The 25,656-nt window shown below is 40.6% G+C and overlaps 1 protein-coding gene across 1 annotated transcript in view; it reads left to right on the forward strand.

Moving 5' to 3' along the window:
- Positions 1-9,507: 9,507 nt before the first annotated feature.
- LOC127007561 (uncharacterized) overlaps positions 9,508-25,656 on the forward strand; it is a 113,429-nt gene continuing 97,280 nt past the window's right edge. Inside the window, exons 1-2 of the mRNA XM_050878735.1 lie at positions 9,508-9,568; positions 21,838-21,970. Coding sequence (XP_050734692.1) covers positions 9,508-9,568; positions 21,838-21,970 — 194 coding nt within the window. The remainder of the gene's footprint in view (positions 9,569-21,837; positions 21,971-25,656) is intronic.

Below are 25,656 nucleotides of genomic sequence, written 5' to 3' on the forward strand. Positions count from 1 at the left end.
AATGAGAGAGAGAGAGAGAGAGAGAGAGAGAGAGAGAGAGAGAGAGAGAGAGAGAGAGAGAGAGAGAGAGAGAGAGAGAGAGAGAGAGAGAGAGAGAGAGAGAGAGAGAGAGAGAGAGAGAGAGAGAGAGAGACGTGCAAACAGAGACATAGAGAAAATAGTGAAGAAAACACACGGGAAAAAATTGGAAACATGAAAAACAAACAAAAAGAAATTAAAAAGATAGATAAATAAATTGATGAATAGCATTAAGTACATGGATAGATGGAACTGGAGAAAAAGGATAAAAAAAGGTTAAGAACAGATAGTCATATTAGATAGGGAGGAGGGAGTGTAAAAACAAAAGGGAGAGACTATAATTATGAGTAACGTATTGTCATTACAGATGAGCAATAAAGTCTCCGTATGCGATTTGAATAGACACTTGCCAGTTTATCCGAGGAGCCAAATAAGGTACCACCACCACCATCACTTTTCGTTCCTTTCCACACTAGCTAGAAACTGAGAATGAGCTTAATGTTTCTCTTTTTTTCCGTTTCCTCTCCTGCTTCTCTTCTTTTTTGCCCATGTAATCGTGCCCCACATTCCTCACACAGCAAACAATCTTGACTGATTTGTTTAAATTTATCCCTTTACTCTTCTCTCTCCTGTCCATTCTCCGTCTCCGCCATTCCTCCGTCTCTTTCTTCATTCTAATATTCCCTCCATAGTCAGTTAAGCCACATTTTTTTTTCTGTTCGTTCACTTTGATTCCTTGTAAGGCCCTTCCTCAACGCCTCTTTCCTCCATTCCTCCAGGCGCACACACACACACACACATACACACACAAAAGACATCCTCGCGTGAGCTTCTTCATTGTATTCAAAGCTCTAATTCCTCGCACCTAACGGAGCCGCCACACCATGGTCACGCCACGCCCACACACCTGCATACAGGGTGCTGTGAGTGGGTGTCTGATGAGGAGCGTGTAGTAGAGGCGTTTCCACGAGGAGATGCCTTTAATTTAACAATAGATACATTTCATTCGCTTGGAAGGTCTCTTTGATGAGTTTTCTTCAGAGAGTCTAAGTTATATGAACACTGAAAGGACCGTTAGTGTTGGCGTCTGTTTAGGGGAGTTGGTTGCGGTGGTTACTTTTGATTTTCTCTACGTATACTTGATCTTGATTGACTATATGGCTGCTCACGTTCATTTCCTTGATCCTTTTTTACAGCGTGTATTGTAGTTGCGGTCCATAAACTGTTAATATATTTATATCCTCTGTATCTGTCTGTCTACCTGTTTTCCTGTCTGTCTATCTATCTATATTTTTGTCTGTATTTATCTATCTATTAGTGGGGCAAGCTAGCATAGCAATTGTGCATTATATGAGGAAAGCACCAAACTTGGCACAATAGTAGACTATCCTATTATGAACAGATTTGGATATTGGACCATTTAAAATTAAGTCCCTGATGGCCGCTAGGGGTTACTATAATTTCACAAACACTTACAGAAGTGTACCAGTCAAAGGATAATACTAGTACTAACATTGGTCTGAACATTTGTTAAAAACTGAATTAAGGAAAGCATAAACTCTAGCCACCACAAGTTTAAAGATAGCCGTCATTTTGCAAAATGTTCTCTCAAGTTTGTGAGGACTCTCCCTCACACACACAAAGCTGTGCATTCAAGTGCGACCTTTTTGCACTTGCAACGCTTCAGGCAGCTCCTCTTGCACTTGCACGATACTAGCTCATAGCAGGTGTCGGCTGCTTTGGGCAGATTCGTCCAGTGTGGCTCGTACACCCCCTCGTCATTCTTGACCCTGTCCCAGCTGGATGGAGGAGGCAGCTCTGGCGTTGGTAGCAGTGTTTGATCCCACACTTGGCCTCCTTGGTAGGTTCCCCTCTTCACATGCTCCTCCAGAGCTGCCTTGGTTACCGGGATCTGGTGTGGGATCCAGAAAGATTTTGCAAAGTTACAGATTTGTTAGCCCTCGTATAGGTAACGTAAGCTACCGCTGCGTAGCGAGTTATGTGTGGATCCAGAAAGCTTTCAGTAAGGAGATAGGATCGTGTTGATAGGCCAGAATCTACGTAACCAGCTATGACGTCATAAGACTCGCCAGCGAATCACAAGGGTGTTCTCAGAACCGTCAGCCAATCGTAGTGCAGCCGCCTCCAGCTGTGGGTTCAAAATAACCCGTTCTCTTTTCCCATTTTCTTCCTTTTTCCATCATAATAAGACACAATGGCTATTTATAACGTTTCTAAGACCATATTTACTTTATTCCCGCTTTTTACATCTACGTGGTAAAGACGTTTATGTTGAAATTAAAGGTTTAAAAAAATTAAGGTAAACTGTACTAAATCGTAATCTGGGAACATTTCGTTGTTTGCTTCACATATATAGTCAGTCTGTCGGCTCCCAATTCATGTGCTGTCACCCGACAAAGGCCCATGGTCCCTCCACGGAGGGACAAATCTAGAGATGGATGGATGAATGGATGAGGAGGAGGTAGGAAGATGAATAAAGAGAAAGGAAGGAAGAATAGAAGGGAGGAGGGAGGTCTGTCACTTCCCCGGGCGTCGGTGTTGCTGGGAAAACGTATCGTACCGTCCACACTTCTCATGCCTCTCAAAGTGTGTATATCTCGTTTCCAACACTAATATGCCAGCAAATGCTATATTCAGCTATAATCGTCCATTTCTTTGTTGAAAAAAGTATTAATAATAACGCTATTAACGCAAATCGAATGCATTTAGTAAGTTACATGACCTACCGGGGTATCTGTAAGTTACCGCACACTTTACAGAATCTGTAACCTTTCTGGATCCAACGTACGTTACAAAACCTTTCTGGATCCACCGGTAGCGTACAATGTTACGTAAGCTGACTTACAGAATTGTAACTCGTTTCTGGATACCACTCCAGCTGAACATTGTTCTTCGCAAAAAGTTTCTTTCGGCCCTTACCAATATCCTTACACGCGTTGGTTCTGTTACACAGCAATATGACGAACTTCTCATTGGGATGCATGACATCATCTGGTATGCCACTTGATGCAGAGGATAACTTCTGAAGTCATCTCTGGTCAAAGACACTACTCTAATAGCTGGAACAGACAGGTTCTTCATGTTGATAGTGACTTGGGGCACATCAGTATAGTAATGTGGTAAGTGGCCGACCATCTTCGAGCTAGCATCTCTAAATCCATTAGCGATTACAGTGCTTCGGTCCACTCCTCCAGTGAAAGAGTAGTGTTGGATGAGGGAGATGGCCTTACCAAGGAAGGACTCTTTTGCTGTCGTTGAACTTGGATTGTTGTCTATACTGTCTATGGCTGATGTTGTGAAGACATTGCTGCGCATTTCTGAGGGGCAGACAACTTGTTCTCTGTGAAACTGTTGGCAGGCACTGTTTTCCATCTGAGTTGAGAGCTGGAGAACGCGGTCATAGGAGATGCTCATGCCCAGGTGTGACAACCTGTCTACTAACTCCCTCTTTCGTGTGTTAGCGTGCAACACCATCCCTACGTATGTGGGAACTGGGGTCTCCTGTGCAGCACTGTGCCTGGCAGTTACCGGTCCTGTGGTGCAATGTGCCCGCTTGTGCTTCATGGAGTTAAATTTCAGCAACTGGGCAATGGCAAGTGCTGTAAGGCTTTTGTTTGCCATCTGATCCTTAATGCTGGGACCCTCTAGGACCATGCTCACCAGGGCAAGCAGCAGTGATGGCACAGACTCTTCTTGACATCCTTCAGGGAGTCCGTTGAAGGGTTTAGCTTCTTCAAACATGTGGCGGTGCACGGTTTGATGGATGGACCACATCATTATAACTGTCCAGCTCACAGGCTTTCATGAGAGCGACCCCAAGCCCCCAACGTCTTCTTCAAATACCAGTAGGACATCTCTCCCCTTTGTATGTGCGCGCATGTCAGGGAACTGAGTAAGGAGTCTCTGCTTCAACCGTGTGGAATGTCCCTTTGAGTCCAGCTTAACCCCTAGCTGTTCCATTCTGGACTGATAGAGCTCTACGAGATTAGCTGACTTGAACACCGGTGCTGTCTCCACATCTAGCCGAGTTTCTTCTGTGTAGAGGACCAGTTCAGCGAGGACAATACCTGATGCTTCTCGCTCCTTGTCTTTGTACTTGGGTCTCTCAGACTGGGCCTTTCTAACGCAGTTGTGCCGCACTGATAATCACTTCTTATGGTACTTGGCATCCTGGGCGATCGTGTCCCCGGCACTGAGTCGGCCGAGCAGTTCTGTGTCTTCAAGAATGGCTGCCCAGTCTCGAACTTTACTGTCCATTTGAAATGTTGCAACTGAGTGAAGACCATTGGTTCCTGCAGGTTTTTTGCAGAAGAAACACTGGGCTTCTTGGGCCATCACTGTACTGGATGATCTTGAGTGAAATCTCGTGCGTTTTCATGCATCTGGTACATCATGGATCTCTCCTTCTGTCATGAGGGTTCGCTTTTCTGTTCTTTGCAGTTTTGTATTGTTAAAATTGAGTTTGCATGTTTGATGGTTCAAAGCACTGTTTGGAAATATGGCCACGTCAATGCCATACCCTTCATCGAGTCTTTCCAATTGAAGTGTTCCTGGAAGTTGTCCAAGCTCCCTGAATCTGATCAAATTGGCTGCGAGTGAACTGTACCCACTCCTAGAATATTTTCGATTGGACTTAGAAGGACATGTCAGAGACTTTCCTTTCTCCACTTGGCAAATGATACAGAGCTTCCAGTTAGTTTGAGTTTGGTGCGTTGACGATGATGTTGATGAGACAGGATGCTCAAGGCTAACCGACTGGAAGCTCTTGGACATAGTCAAGTTGTTTAATGTTAAACTAGGCTATACTTTTTGTTTAACAGCAACCACCACAATCAGGATCTGAGAAAAAGAGAATAAGGTAAATTCGTTATGAATACCATTGCCATTTCTACTACTAGGTGCCAATCCAAAGCAATAAGGATATATAAGTATATAATTTCAAACACACCATAGCACTAAACACGCAACCATACACAGCACTTCCTTTACACACATGATTCTATAATATACCCATCACCCTTCATACATGATCCATTATTCATCACTGTTCCTACATTCTATACAATCACAACCCATTCATCCTCTATCTATACCAAATTCTTTATATCACCCCATTCTCGCACCGTGTACACAACCCCTCATGTTACCGTTAACTACCCACACCACCGTACCTTAAACACACGCTCATCTTTGAACACCACTAATTTACTCACAAGGCATCGATAAAATTAGCACTGCACCATTCATACACACACACACACACACACACACACACACACACCAGCCACATCTGTCACAAGGTTACCAGGTTATGAGGTGACGGTATTACATCTGTCTACACACACACACACACACACACACACACACACTCAACTCCTCAAACCGCATGCACGTACACACACACACACACACACACACACACACACACACTCAACTCCTCAAACCGCATGCACGTACACACACACACACACACACACACACACACACACACACACACACACACACCATTATTATTTTTATTATAGTTATTATTATTATTATTATTATTATTATTATTATTATTATTATTATTATTATTATTATTATTATTATTATTATTATTGTTATTATTATTATTGTTATTATTATTATTATTATTATTATTATTATTATTATTATTATTATTATTATATTATATTATTATTATTATTATTATTATTATTATTATTATATTATTATTATTATTATTATTATTATTTTTATTGTTATTATTTTCTATTATTATCATTATTACCATTATTATTGTTATTATTCTTATTCTTATTCTTCTTATTCTTATTCTTATTGTTGTTGTTGTTGTTGTTGTTGTTGTTGTTGTTATTATTTGTTATTGCTATTGTTCTTTATTATCATTATTATTATTTTCATGCTCATTACATTACAACAATAAGAGCAGCACAATGCACATTCTAGATTCAATATAAGCAGGTGCAGAACAAAAAAATAAAGAAAGTATAGAGGGCAAGGGGAAGGAGGTATCTGAGGGTCTGTCTTTTTATATAGGAGAGCTCTTGTCTTGTCTTGGTTCAGGGCTTCGGTAGAGAAGAGACAGGTAAATGGATGTACGTGCCTGCTTATTGGGAACGCGGCAAGAGGCGGACCAAGAGACGGCGGGGTAGGGGGATAACTAAGAAAACAACTATAGTATAAGAACGGAGGTGCAGTCTAATGTATCACCACCAGGAAGAACAGGCGAGTGAACGGGTGAACGTGCTTGCGAGGCACCACGGAAAGAGGCGAACCAGAAAGAAGAGAGAGAGAGAGAGTGTATGTATGTATGTATGTATGTATGTATGTATGTATGTATGTATGTATGTATGTATGTATGTATGTATGTATGTATGTATGTATGTATGTATGTATGTATGTATGTGTGTGTGTGTGTGTGTGTGTGTGTGTGTGTGTGTGTGTGTGTGTGTGTGTGTGTGTGTGTGTGTGTGTGTGTGTGTGTGTGTGTGTGTGTGTGTGTGTGTGTGTGTGTGTGTGTGTGTGTGTGTGTGTGTGTGTGTGTGTGTGTGTGTGTGTGTGTGTGTGTGTGTGTGTGTGTGTGTGTGTGTGTGTGTGTGTGTGTGTGTGTGTGTGTGTGTGTGTGTGTGTGTGTTTGTGTGTGTGTGTGTGTGTGTGTGTGTGTGTGTGTGTGTGTGTATTGGAAGTTGTTAGTGAAGCGCAAGGTGAGGTAAAGCGAGCTGAAACAAGGCAGGGCAAAGTAAACTACCAACCCGTTAGTGAGGTTAGTCTACTGACCGCTACACCGCAATGACCGCCGGAAGTATTAAAACCTTGACCTGCTGGAGAGCGTTAGGGGGAGGTAGGAGGGGGGATGCAAGGGGAAGAAGATAGAGAGAGGGGAAAGACAGGAAGAAAGGATAGAGTGAAAAGAGAAGAGAAAATCGAATTGAGAAGAGGCAAGAAGGGAAACAGAGAGAAAATAGTGGAATGTGAATGTGTAGGAGAGGGAGAAGGGAGAGAAGTTAAAGGACGGAAGAGGAAAAATTAAAGAAATAGAAGAAAAAGAGGAAGGCTAAAGGATAATGAAAGGTGACAGGTGAACAGAGAGAGAGAGAGAGAGAGAGAGAGAGAGAGAGAGGGTGGACCAAAATGAACCGGACTGACCGAATTTCCGGCCACATATACATCATACTCCACCTCCTCTCCTCCTCCTCCTCCTCCTCATTATCCTCCTCCTCCATCCGCTTTTTCTTTCTCTTCCTCCCACTCCGCCTCCTCCTTTTCCTCGTCCTCATTTTTGACTCCTCCTCCTCCTCGTCTTTCTCCTCCTCCTCCTCCTCCTTTTCCTCCCTTTCGCCTCTTCCTACTGTTCTTCGTTAATTCATTCTTCCGCGTCATCCATTCATATATAATTCCAGTCATTTATTTTGTATTAAACTTTTTTTTTCCCTTCTCTTTATCATAATTATCTACTCTTCTCTTTTTTCAGATATTTTCCTCTTTTGCTTTCCTCTTTCCCTCCTGTTCGATTTTTCTGCTCCTTTCTTTTCCTTTCGCCTCTTCACTGATCATCCTATCTCATCCCTTTTTAACCCATCCGCTCTCTTTCCTTCAGTGTCTTTCCCGTCATATCTACTTATTATTTTTGGATATCCTTATTTCTCTTTGTTCGTCTTTTTATCTTCACTTCTCTTTCCCTCTCTTTCTATTCGTCATTTGATCATTAATATGCGTCTATCTTTCTGTCTTAGTTTTCTCCTTCTCCTTCTTCTCCTTCTTCTTCGTTTTCTTCTTCTTCTTCTTCTTCTTCTTCTTCTTCTCCTTCTTCTTCTTCTTCTTCTTCTTTTCTTCTTCTTCCCTTCTCTTTCCTAGCCTTTAATTATCACTCGTTCATTCTTCTTTGCCACGCATTTTATATATATTTTTTTCTCTGTTCTTCTCCATTCAGTTGCTGTAAGTACTCCTCCCATTGTCTTCCGGTCTTTCTCTGCCCCATTCCCCCACCCACCCCGTCTCTCTCTCTCTCTCTCTCTCTCTCTCTCTCTCTCTCTCTCTCTCTCTCTCTCTCTCTCTCTCTCTCTCTCTCTCTCTCTCTCTCTCTCTCTCTCTCTCTCTCTCTCTCGGGAAACTGGAGATTGATATTTCCTCCTCTTGACCTCAAAACACGAATATAAAGTGACACTGCGTTGTGAGGAAACTGTAATTTATTGAAGTATTAAGTCAAGAAGGAACGGGAGAGAGAGAGAGAGAGAGAGAGAGAGAGAGAGAGAGAATTTTCCAGTTGGTAATATTACACTAGGCACCATCTCTGCTATCATCAGCACCATCAGCACTATTACTACCACGGCCACCATTACGTCATACGCTTATCATCATCTTCACCAGCGTCACACCTATCCAATCAGCACTACCACCCATCACCATCCATAATTCTCTCTCTCTCTCTCTCTCTCTCTCTCTCTCTCTCTCTCTCTCTCTCTCTCTCTCTCTCTCTCTCTCACACACACACACACACATCACCACAACCACCACCACCACTACCACCACCACCTGCCACTCGGCCTTCTAACTGTTCAGCCCCACCACCACCCACCCCCGCCACCAACCCCACCCAAGACCCCATCAGCTGTGTCGCCACCATTACCATCACGACCATCATCACTCTCTCAACACCATAATACCTAACCTTTTTAATCACCTTATTCATCTTAACAAGACCGACACATACTAATCCTTCTTCCTCCTCAAATTGTTTTCTTTCTCTTAAGTTCTCTCCTCCATCCTCACCACCACCTTCACGACGATCACCACTATCTGTTAATACTGCCTCTCCTACTCAACTTCCGTTCCCTACGAGTTCTATCGTAACGCCCTAGTTGGCTACACTTATTAAGGAATAATTTAGCTTATCTTGTGGTTTCGTCTGGTCTCGTCTAGGCCTGGGAGAGGGAACAACAGGCGACCTCGCCATTATCCTGCTCCAGTAAAAATGACAATGATTCAGGAGTGTGTGTGTGTGTGTGTGTGTGTGTGTGTGTGTGTGTGTGTGTGTGTGTGTCTGTGTTTTTGTCTGCTTGTTTGTTTGTTTGTTTGTGTGTGTGTGCGTGTGTGTGTGTGGGGTGGGAGAGAGAGAGAGAGAGAGAGAGAGAGAGAGAGAGAGAGAGAGAGAGAGAGATGCTAATTGACGTGCAAGGAACAACTGTATGAGAAGGGATCAAAATAATCAGAAAGAAATAATAGGTATGTCGATAGAATAACGTCTCCCAGTGTAAAGGACATACGTTTGAACTGACAGAAGCAACGGAGTGACAAACAACAGGTGTGTGTGTGTGTGTGTGTGTGTGTGTGTGTGTGTGTGTGGTGGGGAGTTGATGTAGGTGGATGTGTGGGTGAGGTTGACTGGTGTGGGGGAGGCAGGTAGAATTAACATACTGAGAACCAGCTATGATGTTAACTAGCGTTTCATCTTCCCGACTACAGATGTGCCGACTGCCGCTGTTTGTGGGGGCGATCGTGTTGGTCTTGGCCTCAGCTGCTTTTGGTAAGTCCTTTTGAGCAGTACTTTATTCTTTTTCTTTATGTCTCATTGATTTTCCAACTCCCGTGCATTCTTCTTTATCCCGTTACTTGATTTTTGTGTCTTTTATATCCCCATGCATCCATAATTATATATACGAGTTTTATTGCCCATCTTCCTTCTTTCCTTCTCTCTGTCTTTTTTTTATTCTTTTCAAATCATATGCTTTAGGGTTTATCCCCTTCTCTTTTGTTTCTCCGTTTTCTTTATCCGCTATTGTCTTTTCTCCATCTCACTAACTTCCCTCCCGTCCATTTCTTCAGGCTCGTTCTCTTTCTCTATTCGTTTCTTTGCGATTCCTTTGATGGACACTAACGCTACGCAGTTTTCATCTATTCATATTTTTAAACTATTCATATATATATTCTCTCTCTCTCTCTCTCTCTCTCTCTCTCTCTCTCTCTCTCTCTCTCTCTCTCTCTCTCTCTCTTATGTCACCTCATTCCTATTTTATCTGTGGTGTAACGGTTCCCTGTCTCTTTTTTTCCTTTTATATGACTCTCCGCTACTCAACGTCGGTAGCATTAATTATTTTTTATCTTTCCATTCTCTACTTCTCTCTCTCCAACCGCCTTTATCGTTCTTCCTTCTTTCTTTTTCGTAACTCTTAACTTTTATGGCCACACGTAATTAACTTTCCATCGCATTCTTCTTCTTTTATCTTTTAGTTATTTGCATATATAAATCACCTGTAACTTTTCTCTATCCTTTCTTTTTTTTACTCTGGCTACACGTTTTTCACCTTTCATCTTGTTGCCTTTTCATTCTAATATATTCATCCACTTCTAAACCACATATATCTTTTCTGTTTTCCTTTCTAACTTAGAGTATAAACTAGTTTCCCATCCTTTTGTTTTTCTTGTATTATAACGGAGCAAAATCTCACCTCTTTTTCGTAGTAATGTTTGTGTTTGTATCTCTTTACTTCCAATCTTAAATCGCCTTTAAATGTTTCCCATCTCTTCCTTTGCTTTTTAACTTTGTTTCTAAAATTTGTTCATATTGTTTTTATTTGTTTATTTCCATTCCTTTTCTGCAATAATTTATCATTTTTTCGACTCTTATCTTCGTTATACTAATAAAAAATGACCTCGTCTTCCTCATTTTCCTCCTACTCATTTTTCATTCCCCCTTCTTTCTTTTCGCAATTGCTTCATACATTTCTCGCCTTCATTTTTTTTTCTTTTTCTTCATTTTTTTCCTTTAAACAGTTTACTTTACATCGACTTTCCTCATGTGTGGGTATGATACATAGACACTGAATAGTGTAGGTCTTTGGTAATAAGTGCCTACACAGTATCGCGGGATATCGTTGAAATGACTGTGTCAAGCCACAGATTACACCGTGAGACTTGATCGATTTCTTTCACAATCCGAAAACGACAACTCCGGTTTTATGGGCATGTTTCATGTTACCCAAAAGTCGACCATACTCACCGGGTTGTTTCTATAAGAGACAATCCCGAGTAGAGGGGGCCAAGGAAATATTCACAGAGTTCATGGCTTGAACAAGCTGACAGATCCTGCCATGATGTACCTGGGATGGGAAGGGGGCCTGCATGGAGATTTAATTTGATGATCCCCTGGGTTTGGTGTCATAGTATGGGCAGCGCAACGCTTCCCCCCGGCGTATGCCCCAACCGATTGATCGATTCTATATAATTTTGTGTAGTAGCTGAGGGGCATATTTTGTTCTCATGCTCATGTCATCACCACATTTATGACATAATACTCCTGCTCTCTGGCATCTGACACTTGTATATAATGAGAAAATTTAAATACTACTATGTAACATGTTCTAAATGATGTATATATTTCGTTCTCGTTATTTTGATATCAGCACAAGGAAAAATATTGACCAATCATATAATCTAAAATCTAACACCTAAATACTTTGGTGAGGACTAGACGTAAAGTACAGATGGGCATGTAGGTAGCTAACTGGGGGGGATTATGTTGAACTAAACACAGAATGAGGTGAGTTAGGCTGCTGAGGACCCAGACAAGCAGAAGTAACTTAAAAGGTGGACATGAACACAGAATGTTACACAGGCACAGGGAACGAACGAAATAAGGTAATAAGGAAAGCAACAGATGGAGAGAATATATGAACGTAAGAGAGGAATAAAAAGCAGACGTATTACAGATGACAAAGACAAGGAGGGAAAAGGATAAGAGCAAGGAGGTAGCAGGAAGTTAATATGAATGCAATAATGATCAAATGTACAACCTAAACTTAAGGAAATGTCTCGAAAATCAAATACAAGACTGGCAAAAGGTTAAGGTACCAAAGGAAACTATAAAATAACAAGAGAGCCAGCAGGCGGCAGATATTGTGAACGGAATACAAATTGGAAAACGGACACAGACAAATGGGAGGAAAGGGTTACAGTACCAGCCAGCAGACGGGAAGAGGATAAAACCGCAGGAAACGAGGATTGGATGGAACCAGAAAAAATAGCCGGAAGACAGAAGGAGAGAGAGAGAGAGAGAGAGAGAGAGAGAGAGAGAGAGAGAGAGAGAGAGAGAGAGAGAGAGAGAGAGAGAGAGAGAGAGAGAGAGAGAGAGAGAGAGAGAGACTTGAATGTAATTCATAGTATGGTAGAAGAAGGAAGAAGAAATGTCTTTATGGAGCAGGGAAAAGAAAGGAAAGGAAGGGAAGGAGAGAGCTAGCATGGGGAAAAGACACATATCATAGTCAACGGTATTGTCGGGTGAGAGCTTGAGGGAAGGAGTCAATATAAAGGTGAACGGAAGCGTGAAGGAAGTGAGAGAAGCACGTACAGAGAGAGGAGGAATGGAGGAGGCTAGGCTGTGAGGCGTGACGTATGTAGGCGTAGGCAACGGGGAGGAGAAAATGTATAGATAGAGAGACGTTTGACCTTGGGCAGCAATTCCCAGGTTTGAGGTGTTATTATTATTATTATTATTATTATTATTATTATTATTATTATTATTATTTTACGTTTCACCTATGGCGTGGTAGCCTTTCTTGGTGTGGCCTGCTGGTCGGCCCCAGCCCTTTCTGGCACAACCAAGTGTTTATTGTGGCGCTATCTTGCGTGGCTCATGCTGTTCCCCGGAGCTCATCTATTAATTAACCTCTTTTAGAGAGAGAATCTAGAGTTGTTGACAGATGGTCTTCAGGACAGCATGTGGACAGTCTTAGGCCACTCGACGATGACACTAAATCAGCTCATAGTGGGGCGGGCGGGATGCGACCCCGGGACCTCCCTCCTTGACGCCGCGCCCACACGTTGACCACTCCCCAAAAACTATTTTTAGGGGGTCGCTAAGCCCACGAGAATTTTACAACAAATCATTGACGATCATCTTGAGTAGCTGAGGGATGAATTTAGCATATATATTCGAACATGCTGTGTGAAATTTGCAACTTAATTGCACGTGGCACCCATTTGTAATTCCCTTGACCTCTAGACCCTTCCGATGGCAAATTTGAAGAACACTCGAAAGAGGAGTCCTCCATTCAAAATCTTCAACAGCAGCCTAAACAGAACAGATTTGTTACAATCTGAATTCAGCAAAAGTGTTTGAACTCCTCTGCAAAAATTAATGAATCTGCCTTTGATAACGAGGATATGAAATCACCCTGACCCCTTTGAATGAAGACAGCGCCAGTTATGCTTACCGGAGTAGTCGCCGAAGCTTTAGCGTTCTAGCAAGCTCGGAATCGCACTCATTTAAGGTTTGAGAAGAGGTATGCAATGTTTTCACTCATGCCATGAAAGATGAAATATAGCCTCACAGATCGTTGAGGTATCCTGAGGTACATGATATTAGGGTCACCACAAAACGAGATGGGATTCATTGGCCTAGACTAGAGGAATGTAGTAGAAAAATAGGTTGTGAGGCGTGGTGTGAAAGTGTAACTTGAAAAGGGATTAAGTGTTACAAGAGTAGTGGACGTGATGGAAATCAATATGAGCGTGAATGTAGGTGTGCAAGAACTTGTATTGTTGGGGTAATGGTGGGTAGAAGGTAATGTTGTGAAGCGTGAAACATGTAAATATAAGCTGCTGGGAATGGAATAAAGTATAAAAATGATAAGGTGCACGTTAAGAAAGTCAGTATGAAACCAAAGGAACATAGATATTAATGCATATAAGTTAGAGGTGCATAGAAGAAAGAAGGTCTCAGAGGCGTGAGGCCTAAAAGCGTAGGTTCCTGGGGAAAGAAAGAATTGTAACAAGGGAAAGTGAAAGTGTGTAAGGAAGAAGACTTATATAAATAAAAAGTGTCTATTGATAATGATAGGCTGCAAGGCAAGAATCAAAGAAGTGTTGGCTGTGAGGAAGGCCTTAAGTGTAGGAACGATGGAAGATAGACATGAAGGAGTTACGTAAAAAGATGAATATTTAAGTGAAGTAATTTGTATGTAAATGAGAAGGGCCTGTAGAAGTCAGGATGGGAAAACAGAATTCACAATACATGTATAGGTCAAGGGAGAAAGCCGAACTAGGCGACATCTAATCAATATAGAGTTAGTAAATAGTGACGTTATAGCTTCAAACACTCATTACGGATGTATTTTAAGTCCTCGGCAGAGAAAGTGAGATGGGGTATCACGAGTGTTCGTTTTCCTATCTATGCTTCAGAACCCATGTAAAACTTACTAGAATCATGGAAACAGTCCCGACAAGCATCCCAGCGATTTCAACGTGAGCCTTTTCAAACACACGTACTAATTTTCAGAAGAATTTGAGTGGTATAAACCGGCATTATACTCAATAATACGCTAGACGAGGGAAAGTAAGGGATATGCGTGATGAAGGGGTACTGGTGCAGCTGCTACGACTGGTGTTACCTGTCTCGCGTGTTGCAGACAGTGAGGATATTACATACCTCACTCCTCAACGGGGTAGCACCTGCGTGAGTTGCTCTTGGGTGTCCGTCACGGCAGAGAGTAATCGTTTTGCACCTCAGCCCTTCTCTGGTGGTGTGAGCAGGGGAAGAAGTACAGAGAGAGAGAGAGAGAGAGAGAGAGAGAGAGAGAGAGAGAGAGAGAGAGAGAGAGAGAGAGAGAGAGAGAGAGAGAGAGAGAGAGAGAGAGAGAGAGAGAGAGAGAGAGAGAGAGAGAGAGAGAGAGAGAGAGAGAAGAATATTAATAAAAGAAGAAAACAAAGAAGGAGAAGAAGAAAAAGAAGAAGAAGAAGAAGATGAAAAAGAAAAAGAAAAAGAAATAGAAGAAGAAGAAGGAAGCAAAGGCAGAATAAAGAGAAGGTTGAATGGAGTAAAGTCAAGATGGGAATAGAGAAGAGCAGGAGGGGGAGAAGGAGGACGGTGAGCAGCAGGAGGAGAAGGAGGACGGTGAGCAGCAGGAGGAGAAGGAGGACGGTGAGCAGCAGGAGGAGGATCAGAAGGAGAAAGAGTTGGAGGTGAACGACAAATCACGAGAAAAAAAGAAACGTCAGACAAGTGAGAAGATTCAAGTCAGGGTAGAAAAGAACGAAAGAAATACTGAGTGAAATATAAAAAAAGAGAGGAAGGAAAAAATTAAGGAAGAGATAAGCGAATGCGAAGGCAAATTAACTAGGACAGAAAACTATCTAGCTTTAACATAAAAAAAAAAGAAACGGATGGATTAAAGATAGAATGATTGGAGTGTAGAAAGTGTGATAAGAAAACAAATACGAAGAAACATGAACAACAAAAAATTAAGAGGGACTTGAAAGAAGAGGAAAGGTAAGGGCAGAGAGGAGAGAGAGAGAGAGAGAAAACAAAGAATGGGTATTTGATTAAAGAGATGAGCAAGGAAACAGGAACTAGGAAAGAGTGAAGATGAGAGAGGCATTAAGTGAGTCAGCGTGAGAGAGAGAGAGAGAGAGAGAGAGAGAGAGAGAGAGAGAGAGAGAGAGAGAGAGCACACTGAGTAACCACCACTGTTAACCTCTTTTTCTCTCTTCCTCTTTCTATTTGCCCTCGTCTCCTTCATCTTCCTCTTTCTTTTCATCTTACCTCTTCTTTTTCATCCTCTTCTTCTTCTTTTTCCTCTTGTTCTGGAAAGGTCACTGTACTTCTCTCTTCTCCTTTTCCTTCTCTTCCTTTTTTTTTGTCTACTTTTTCTTTTTTTCTTTTTTATTCTTTTTCTATTCTTCGTCTTCTTTTTCTTTTTCTTCTTCTTCTTCTTCTTCTACTTCTTTTTATTTTTCTTCATCTTTTTCTTCTTCCTCTTCCTCTTTTATGTTTCTTCTTTCTCGTTTCTCTTTCTTCTCTATTACCGCCACACCATTATCCCCTCCTGTTCCTCATGCTTCCCCTCTTCCTAGTCTTACTCTTTCTCTAAAGCGGGTAATGGGCTGAGGTAGTTTAGACGAGACGAAGGGAAGGAGAGAGGAAGAGAGAGAGAGGAAAAGAGACAGCTGAGAGGGAAGGAGGGAAGTGAGAAGGTAGGACGGAAGGAAAGGAGGAAGCATGTTATTTTTTCCCATCACGGATAATCAGTGGTGGTGTTGGTGCTGGTTGTAATAACGGCTAATAACACTTGTGATTCACGGTGGTGGTGGTGGTGATGCTCGTGGTGGTAATAATAAGGACAGTAATCGTGGTGATAATCATTGCGTTACAAGCGGTAATGATGGTTGTGTAATGGAGGTTGTGATTAGTGGCGATGAAAAGGATGAAGAGAATGAGAGAGCAAACATGTGGAAGAGGAGTAGAAGGAGAAGGAATAGGAGTAGGAGTAGGAGGATGAGGAGGAGGGGGAAGGGGATGAAAAGGAGGAAAATGATGAAGAGGAGGTGGTGGTGGTGTTGGTGGTGGTCGTGGTGGTGAAGAGGAGGTTGTTTTGATGGAAAAGGAGGAGGTAGACAAGAATGATAATACAAATCAAGGAGGATAAGGAGGAGAGGAAGAAAGATAGGCGGGAGGAGGACGAGAGCAAGGAGAAATAATAGGACATAGAAGACTTCGGGACAAACCTTGGAGGAGGACGAGGAAGACGAGGAAGGGGAGGAATAAACATGAAAATGCAGGCAATAGAAAGCCTGTTGTATTATTACGAAGTTGCCCACTCTAGTGATTTAACTGCTCGACAGTCACTTCATGCCTGGAGAGTAGATGAAAGCAAAGTACTTTATGTTTTCGCACTTACTGCTTCTGCAGGAATGCTCTCGGTTTGACAAGAAACGCCTGTCAGTGTCAGTACTACATCGACTAGAATTAATAAGTAGACCGTTATTTCTAGTTGTTTTGTAGCTCAAAGAACTTGGCGTGATCGACGTTACTGAACTTGTTCAGGTATTTGAAGAACTGAACCATATATCCTCCTGGGCGTCTATTTTCCAGCATAAAGAAGTTGAGTCGCTTAATTAACGTTCCTCATGACTGAGCCTTTTAGGAGCAGAATCATTCTCGTAGCGCGTCCCTGAAGAGGATGATGATGATGATGATGATGATGATGATGAGGAGGAGGAGGAGGAGGGGGAGGAGGAGGAGGAGGAAGAATGAGAGATGAAGAAATAAGAGGAGGAGGAAACATAGAAATATGTAAATGCAGGCAACAAAAAGCCTATTGGCTCATTACGAGGTTGCCCGCTTTGGTGATTTAATCTGCTCGACAGCCACTTGGGGCCTGGGGAGCAGATGAAAGCACATCGATATTGAGGAGCAGATGAAAGCACCTCGATATTGAGGAGCAGATGAAAGCACCTCGATGTTCATCTTACTCCCGACGCAGCGAAGTGACGGTCGATTCTATATATGAAGGAGTTGATGGTATTCGCATTTACTACTTCTGAAGGAAGATTGTTCCAGTGGCGGATGACTCGGTTTGAAAAGAAACTCCTTCCGATGTCTGTGCTAGACTGAATGGGTAAACCGTTATTTCTAGTTCTTAGGTTGGTTTGCAGTTCAAAGAGTTTGGAGTAATCGACGTTATTGAATTTTTTTCAGATACTTGAAGACTTGAATCACATTCCCTCGTAGGCGTATTTTCTCCAACGTAAAGAGATTGAGTCGCCTGAGTCGTTCCTCGTACGGTTGAGCCCTTAAGGTTGGTATTATCTTCGTGGCGCGTCGTTGAATCCTTTCCAGTAAATCAATGTCCTTTCTGTAATTAGGAGACCAGAACTGTACTGCATACTCGAGGTGCGATCTTACCATGGAATAATACAAGGGTAGCATCACGTCTGGCGTTTTACACTCGAAGTTCCTCGCTATGAACCCGAGCATAGTGTTGGCTTTGTTGTAGGCTTTTTTACAGTGATTCGCGCGTTTCAGGTCACTGCTGATAGTGACTCCAAGATCCTTTCCCTCCTGCATCGCTTGCAGAGGTTGCCCATTCATGATGTATGTGTGGTTACTAATTCTGGACCCAATGTGCATGACTTTGCATTTGTCAACATTAAAGGACATTTGCCATTTTTCCGACCATTCGATAATGTGATTGAGGTCTTTATGAATGATTTCGCAGTCGGTCTTTTTCAGGGCCTTTCCACCCACCTTGGTGTCGTCAGCAAATCTCGATATTGTGGATTTCAGTCCTGATTCAAGGTCGTTGATATATATGATGAAGAGAATGGGTCCCAGCACTGACCCTTGAGGCACTCCACTAGTGACTGGAAGCCAATCTGAAGGCTGTCCGTTGAGGACGAGGAGGAGGAAGAGGAGGAAAATGAAAATAATCAGTGAAAAAAGACGAAGAGGAGGATAGCTAGTGAGATACAGAAATAAAAAGAGAATTGAAGGAGTGTGAGAATGAGTAGCAGATTCGAGGGAACTAGGGGGTGAAGAGGAGGAAGAGGAAGGGGAAGACGAAGAAGATATGTTCCGGTTATTTTCATCGTCAGGACGAATGTTAGGACCGCCTTGGCATGGTCTACTTCCTCATCCTCCTCCTCCTGCTTCATATCCTTCTCCTTCCCTTCCTGCTCTCTCTACTACTCTTCTCCCTCTTTCTCTCCCTTCCCTTCGCCTCCTCCTCCTCCTCCTTCTCCTCCTCCTCCTCTTCCTCATCTTCCCATAAATCTTCCTCCTCTTCCTCCTCCTCATCATCACCATCAACGTTTTTCGCCTGCTCCTTTTCCTCCTTTTCCTTAAAACCTCCTTAACCACTATCACAACCTCCGTTTCCTTCTTCTCCTCCCTCTCCTCCTCCTACTATTACTAATCTTCCTCCTCCTCCTCCTCCTCCTCTTCCTCCTCCTCCTCCTCCTGCTCCTCCTGCTCCTCCTCCTTCTTTCTACTGTTTCTTGTATTTTTTTCTCCTTTTTTTCAACCACTAATAAAAAAAATATATATATCGAGCAGAAAATACACTTGCTCCTTAGAGGTGCCCTTTTCACTCGGAAAGTTTGCTGTGAAATGATTGCTTAAAAACACGATGTCCGGATACCGTCATTTTATTCGAAATCATTACCAGGTAATGTGAATAAAAATTTGTGTACTAATACAAGTTTCTCCCTCCAACATCTGTTGTCACTTAAAAATATAACATGAGAGATTGTTAAGTAATGTGCATGTGACTCGACTTGATAACGTAAGTCGTAAGCGTCTTTTCCAATTCACACTACTTCATAATTATGTAATTTTCCATGTAATTAATATAGAGTGGGACTCCTTGCAGTAAATACAAGAAAAATGTATAGTTATCAACTTTTCTTAAACCCATAATCTACTCAAATGACTTAAATGAGAGCATTAGTAATGGTGAAATAGTGTGAATGTAAATTTTATACTTTGTATCAAGTAGGCTTATCTGTATGCCTATTTTGTAGATCACAATGAATCAGATAAAACTATTCATTGGCTTTTTCTCTTTTGTGTTTTTGCATTTGAACTTGCTTTCATTACTGTAGAAAAATAAGGGCACTCTCAATTAGGTCCTGGTAATATTACAGAGGGTAGAAAACGTAGTAGTGGGTTTAAATTAGATCAGTTCAAATTCACCATACATAAACAAAAACTGGTGTATTCTTCCAGCTCCTTCCTTTACAACTGCTTCTCTTCCTCTTCCTCCCCGATTTCCTTCTCTTCTAAATCCTGAGTGTATTTTATCCTTGCATCGATTTAAGCAATATACTTTTCGTCTTTCTTACTCTCCTCCTCTTGCTTCTCCTCCTCCTCCTTTCTCTTTCTTCTCTTTTGTCTCGTACAATCTTTGTTGACATTTGGACCGCTTTCGCACCGTCTATACTGCTACCTCAGCAATTCGGAGGTCTCTCACCCCACCTCGGTGAGACAGTTTGGGTCTGTCTTTTACACTTCCGTATGGGCGAGATAGCCGCATCAGCAATCCGAATACTCTCTGGGCTTATTTGTTTGTGGTTCTGTTGTAATTTTGTTATATCAGTTCAGTTAATCATTTCTCTCATTTTATCTTCATTATTTAATGTTATTCAAGTATCCATCCATGCATTTATGTCTATTTAATAATCGTTTATTTTGGTTTCATTCTAATTTCTTTTTCCTTATCTTATTTTAGTATTTAGGTAATTTTATAATTTTTTTTTTATCTTCGTTTTGAACGCTGCTTCCGGGTAGTATAGAGCCGTCTCTTTCTCACGATTTTTTTCTCTTTTCATATATAACTTAATCTCGTTTAAGTTGTCATTTTGTGTGTTTTAGTTTTACTGTCATTTCTTTTGTTTTTTCCTCCGTCTTTTCCTTCCTCCCTTCCTTTATCAATTTTCATCATGTTTCTATAGATAGATAGATAGATAGATAGATAGATAGATAGATACATAGATAGATCAATAGGTAAATAGATAGATAAATAAATAAATAAAATAATTTTGACTCATACTTTCTTCCTTATTTTTCATTGTTTTATCTTATCGTTTCCCCATTTTGTTTTACAGTATTAATAATTTGTTACTATATATTTGGTCATACGATATTTTTTTCTTTTGGGCATTTAGTCTATGTTTGTATGTATATATATATATATATATATATATATATATATATATATATATATATATATATATATATATATATATACATATATATATATATATATATATATATATATATATATATATATATATATATATATATATATATATATATATATATATAGATATATATATATATATATATATATATATATATATATATATATATATATATATATATATATATATATATATAGATATATAGAGATAGATAGAGATATAGATATAGATATAGATATATAGATATATAGATATATAGATATATAGATATATTCTTTCTTTCCATCGGGATTTTACTCACAGTATAAACACAATTTGCTGTCATTTTTTTTTTTTGTAACATATAATCATTTTCTTCAAAGTGATTTAAATTATATATTTATATTTTTTTGATCTGCTAATGCAATGCACTTTTGCTCCGCACTCGCCTTCCGTCTCCCCAGTGCACTGGTGAGCCTGAAGCATAAACACTCATGCCAGACAGGTGCCTTTGTTAGTGTGCTACTTGGCTGTCACTTTGTCTGTCTGCCTGCCTCTCTCTATGTCTGTCTGGCTGATTGGCTGACTGGCTGGCAGCTTGGGTGGTCGACTGTCGATATGTCTGTTTCTGGCTGCCTGACTCGCTGTTTGCTGTTTTGTTGATAGGTGATCTGTCAGGCTGGCTGGATGTGTAGATGATTTGGTTGGCTTGCTTTCTGTCTGACTGACTGTGTCTGTCTGTTTGTCTGTTTGTTAATGTGAATCTCTCTCTCTCTCTCTCTCTCTCTCTCTCTCTCTCTCTCTCTCTCTCTCTCTCTCTCTCTCTCTCTCTCTCTCTCTCTCTCTCTCTCTCTCTCTCTCTCTCTCTCTCTCTCTCTCTCTCTCTCTCTCTCTCTCTCTCTTACACACACACACACACACACACACACGGCCCGGTAGCTCAGGGGTAGAGCGTCTGGCTCACAACCAGAAGGACCGGGGTTCAATTCCCCGGCCGGGTGAAGATAAGTTGGGTTTATCTTCTTTCACGTGTAGCCCCTGTTCACCTAGCAGTGAGTAGTAGGTACGCGGCGTAAGGCGAGGAGTTGTGACCTCGTTGTCGCGGTGTGTTTTGTGTGAGTGGTCTCAGTCCTATCCAAAGATCGGTACTACGAGCTCTGAGCTCTTCCGTAGTGTAGTCTGTCTCGAGAGAGACCCGCAGCAGACCAAGAGGTGAATTACACACACACACACACACACACAAACACAACACACACACACACACACACATCCCTTCTCCCACTCCTCCTCGTCCCTTTCCTTGTACAATATATAAATTTATGTCTCTCTATTCCTTCTCAGGTCTAACTGCCTTTGAGAAGTTGACGGAGCTGGACTACCGTGGTTCCACCTACTACACTATCAGGAACCTGTCGTTATGGGAGTGCCAAGGCTGGTGCCGCGAAGAGCCCGAGTGTGCAGCAGCTTCCTTCAGGTAGGTGGTGACTTAGAGTGATGGTGGTGGAGCTGGTAAAGAGATACTAGTGGGTGGAAGGAATGGGATGGGGGCTGTATGTGTTTAATTCACCACGGCATGATTACGAGCTGGACTCGCAATCACCTGTAAGTACCCTCCTGACAGAAGTAAGCTCATTATATTCGATCTTTGAGTACTGCCAGGATCTCCACACACCACACCCCCATCCCTCTTGCTCAAGGTGGGATAGTAACCACTCCTTAGCGTAAAAATTCCAGCATGAGAAGGACTTGAACCGCCGACTGTCAGGCAAAGACTATAAAAGAAAGATAAGAAAGCTTCTCTCTGAAACGATAAAGAAAATGTGAGGTAGATCTAGACCAGCAGCGCCATCTGTTGAGCCGACGCCAAACTATATCAAGTACGTCGTTTGCAGGTGCACGGCAAGGTAAAGAGAAGGGCTCTTTACCTTGGTGTACGGTCTCCTCTTCATCTTCTTGTGACCTTATCGCTTTGTAGTTTGTATGATATGCGTAGATCTTATTTTTGACATTATGAATGAACAATAATTATTTTTTCATCACTCATTATGCAATGGTGGTGGATGGTAATTACGAGGACCATAGTTCATGAAGCGTATATTTTATATATATATATATATATATATATATATATATATATATATATATATATATATATATATACATATATATATATATATATATATATATATATATATGTATATATATATATATATATACATATATATATATATATATATATATGTATATATATATATATATATACATATATATACATATATATATATATACATATATATATATGTATATATATGTATATATATATATATGTATATATATGTATATATATATATATATATATATGTATGTGTGTGTATGTATATATGTATATATATATGTATGTGTATATGTATGTATGTGTATATGTATATATATGTATATATGTGTGTGTATGTATATATATATATATATATATATATGTGTGTATGTATATATATATATATATATATATATATATATATATATATATATATATATATATATATATATATATATATATATATATATATATATATATATATATGTATATATATGTATGTATGTATGTATGTAAATATGTATGTATGTATGTATGTATGTATGTATGTGTATATATATATATATATATATATATATATATATATATATATATATATATATATATATATATACATATATATATATATATATATATATATATGTATATATATATATATATATATATATATATATATATCTATATATATATATATATATATATATATATATATATATATATATAACGGCTATTTACTTGACTGATTTAATTTGTTTGTTTTGGACAAAGAAACAATGATATACAGGTGCAGTTCAGGTGTATTTGTCTAGAAAATTATATACAACAAATATATTTAGGCATGTAGATATATGGCACGCATTGTGCATTAAAGAAAATGCTTGAACACAGACACACAAGCAAAAGAAAATATGAGAAAGAAACATTGGTCTCATAATTATACACAAAGTAAAGACAGATAATAGGACAGTAATGCAAAGAAATAATAACAAATAGACAAGCACACTCACTTAGAAAAGTTACATAATACCAGGCCATATAAATTGGTTTATATCTTTCTTACACAAGGACATAACTTGAAGAAGAGGAAAGCAAACATGTGTAAAAAGCAGAACTTATAAGATTATCTGAAGTACACGTAAAATAACATGCATTTCAAACCTGCAAGCAAATGCACAGGCCAACAAAGCATAAGTTAATATGAAACACAAATCAAGCAAGCACAAATAAACAACGGATAAACAAAAGCAAGCAACTGGCACAAAATGGTCTCCTCGACTGTCCTGCACCAGGGGCAGTGAGGGTCGGGCCCGTCGGGAGCCAGGCGCAGGCGGTGGAAGTGAGCGCTGAGTAGTGTGTGGCCCAGGCGGAGGCGTTTCAGATACTCCACGTGTCAAAGGTAAACAAACAGACTTGAGGTCTTGGTTTTGGTCCTGGGTGTCGATAATACACCAGTGTCATTTAGCGAGCCGACGCCAGCCGCTTACAGAGTTCCGTTCAGCTTTCCTGTCTTTCTTTTATAGTCTTTGCTGTCAGGCGACGAAGCCTGGCAGCGCAAAGCTATTAACCAATGAGCTACGGAGCGGTGTGTGTGTGTATGTGTGTGTGTGTAGAGAGAGAGAGAGAGAGAGAGAGAGAGAGAGAGAGAGAGAGAATCACGACATCTCTCACTCTCTCTCTCTCTCTCTCTCTCTCTCCACACTCACACACACACACACACACGTAGTGGAGTTGTGAGCAACCGCAGCTCACAATCAATTGATCCCGGGCTCGTTATCTGGGTGGAATGGAGACGAATAGGCAGTCTTCTTACACCTGTGCCTTACCCCAGCTAATACTGAATTGGGACAGGTGTCATAGGGAATTTGACTTCCCCCTATCGCGGCATCCCCGAACCATTCACCCTAGTGAATTTAGCTTCCCCGAGCCAAAATCCCTGAGGTTACTTGGACCCCCCCCTTGGTATCCCCCTCCATTTTTTGGCACCCCCGAGCCCTGTACCGAAATCTCTAAGGGAATTTAGAACCCCTTTTATTTCTTACTCAAACATATTATTATTCTTATTATTATTAAAATTGATTGAAAAAAATTGATTTAAAAATATGCAAATCATTATACATCAAACATTATAAACCCGAATTAAATGGCTCAACTACTTCTTGCCCGCTTCATATTCTCAAGTGAGTCCCAGTTTGAAGCATCTGAGCCTTATTTACTAGCCTTCCTCTTTGCTGTTTCATAGCTCCTGGGTTAGTTCACTTAGGGTGGCTCAGCATACAGGTTTGTTCTCTGGTTTCATTATTATTCTTATTATTATTACTGTTTGTTGCTGATTTTTTTTATGTTGCTATTGTAACACTTGTGCAACATAAATGCATAACAAAATTTATAGAGAAATCCCTGAGGTTACTTGGACCCCCCCTTGGTATCCCCCTTCATTTTTTGGCACCCCCGAGCCATATACTCTAGGGAATCTTTCATCCCTGTGCCAAAATCTCTAAGGGAATTTAGAACCCCTTTTATTTCCTACTCAAACATATAATTTCATTATTATTCTTATTATTATTAAAATTGATTTAAAAAATATTTATTTAAAAATATTCAAATCATTATACATCAAACATTATAAACCCGAATTAAATGGCTCAACAACTTCTTGTAGTTGAAAAAAAATGGCCCTTATAACTTTCATAATCTAAAGTGATAAAAAAAGGGGGGGCCATATTCCCTGGTAAAAATAGGGGTGCCGAAATCCCTAGGGGGGTTCCAAAATCACTGGGGAATTCCACTCGGGGAGGCCATATCCACTGGGGCGCCAAATCCCCTGTGACACCGGTTATCAGTCGGGGTCTGTGTCTGACACCGCTACATGCGAGTAACCCACGAGTGGAAACAAGGGTTTTAGACGCGAGACACATGAACATCTAGCTCAGTCCAGAAACATATGTCTCTCATTCCCTTCTCTTTTACTTCTTCGACAGAGGGCGCGATATGCAGACGTTTTAAGCTGTATATACCGACATCACTACCACAACATGGCAGTGCTGGTTCTTTATTTGGGGGAAGTC

Source organism: Eriocheir sinensis, chromosome 3 (assembly GCF_024679095.1).
Source record: "Eriocheir sinensis breed Jianghai 21 chromosome 3, ASM2467909v1, whole genome shotgun sequence".
Lineage (NCBI taxonomy): Eukaryota > Metazoa > Arthropoda > Malacostraca > Decapoda > Varunidae > Eriocheir > Eriocheir sinensis.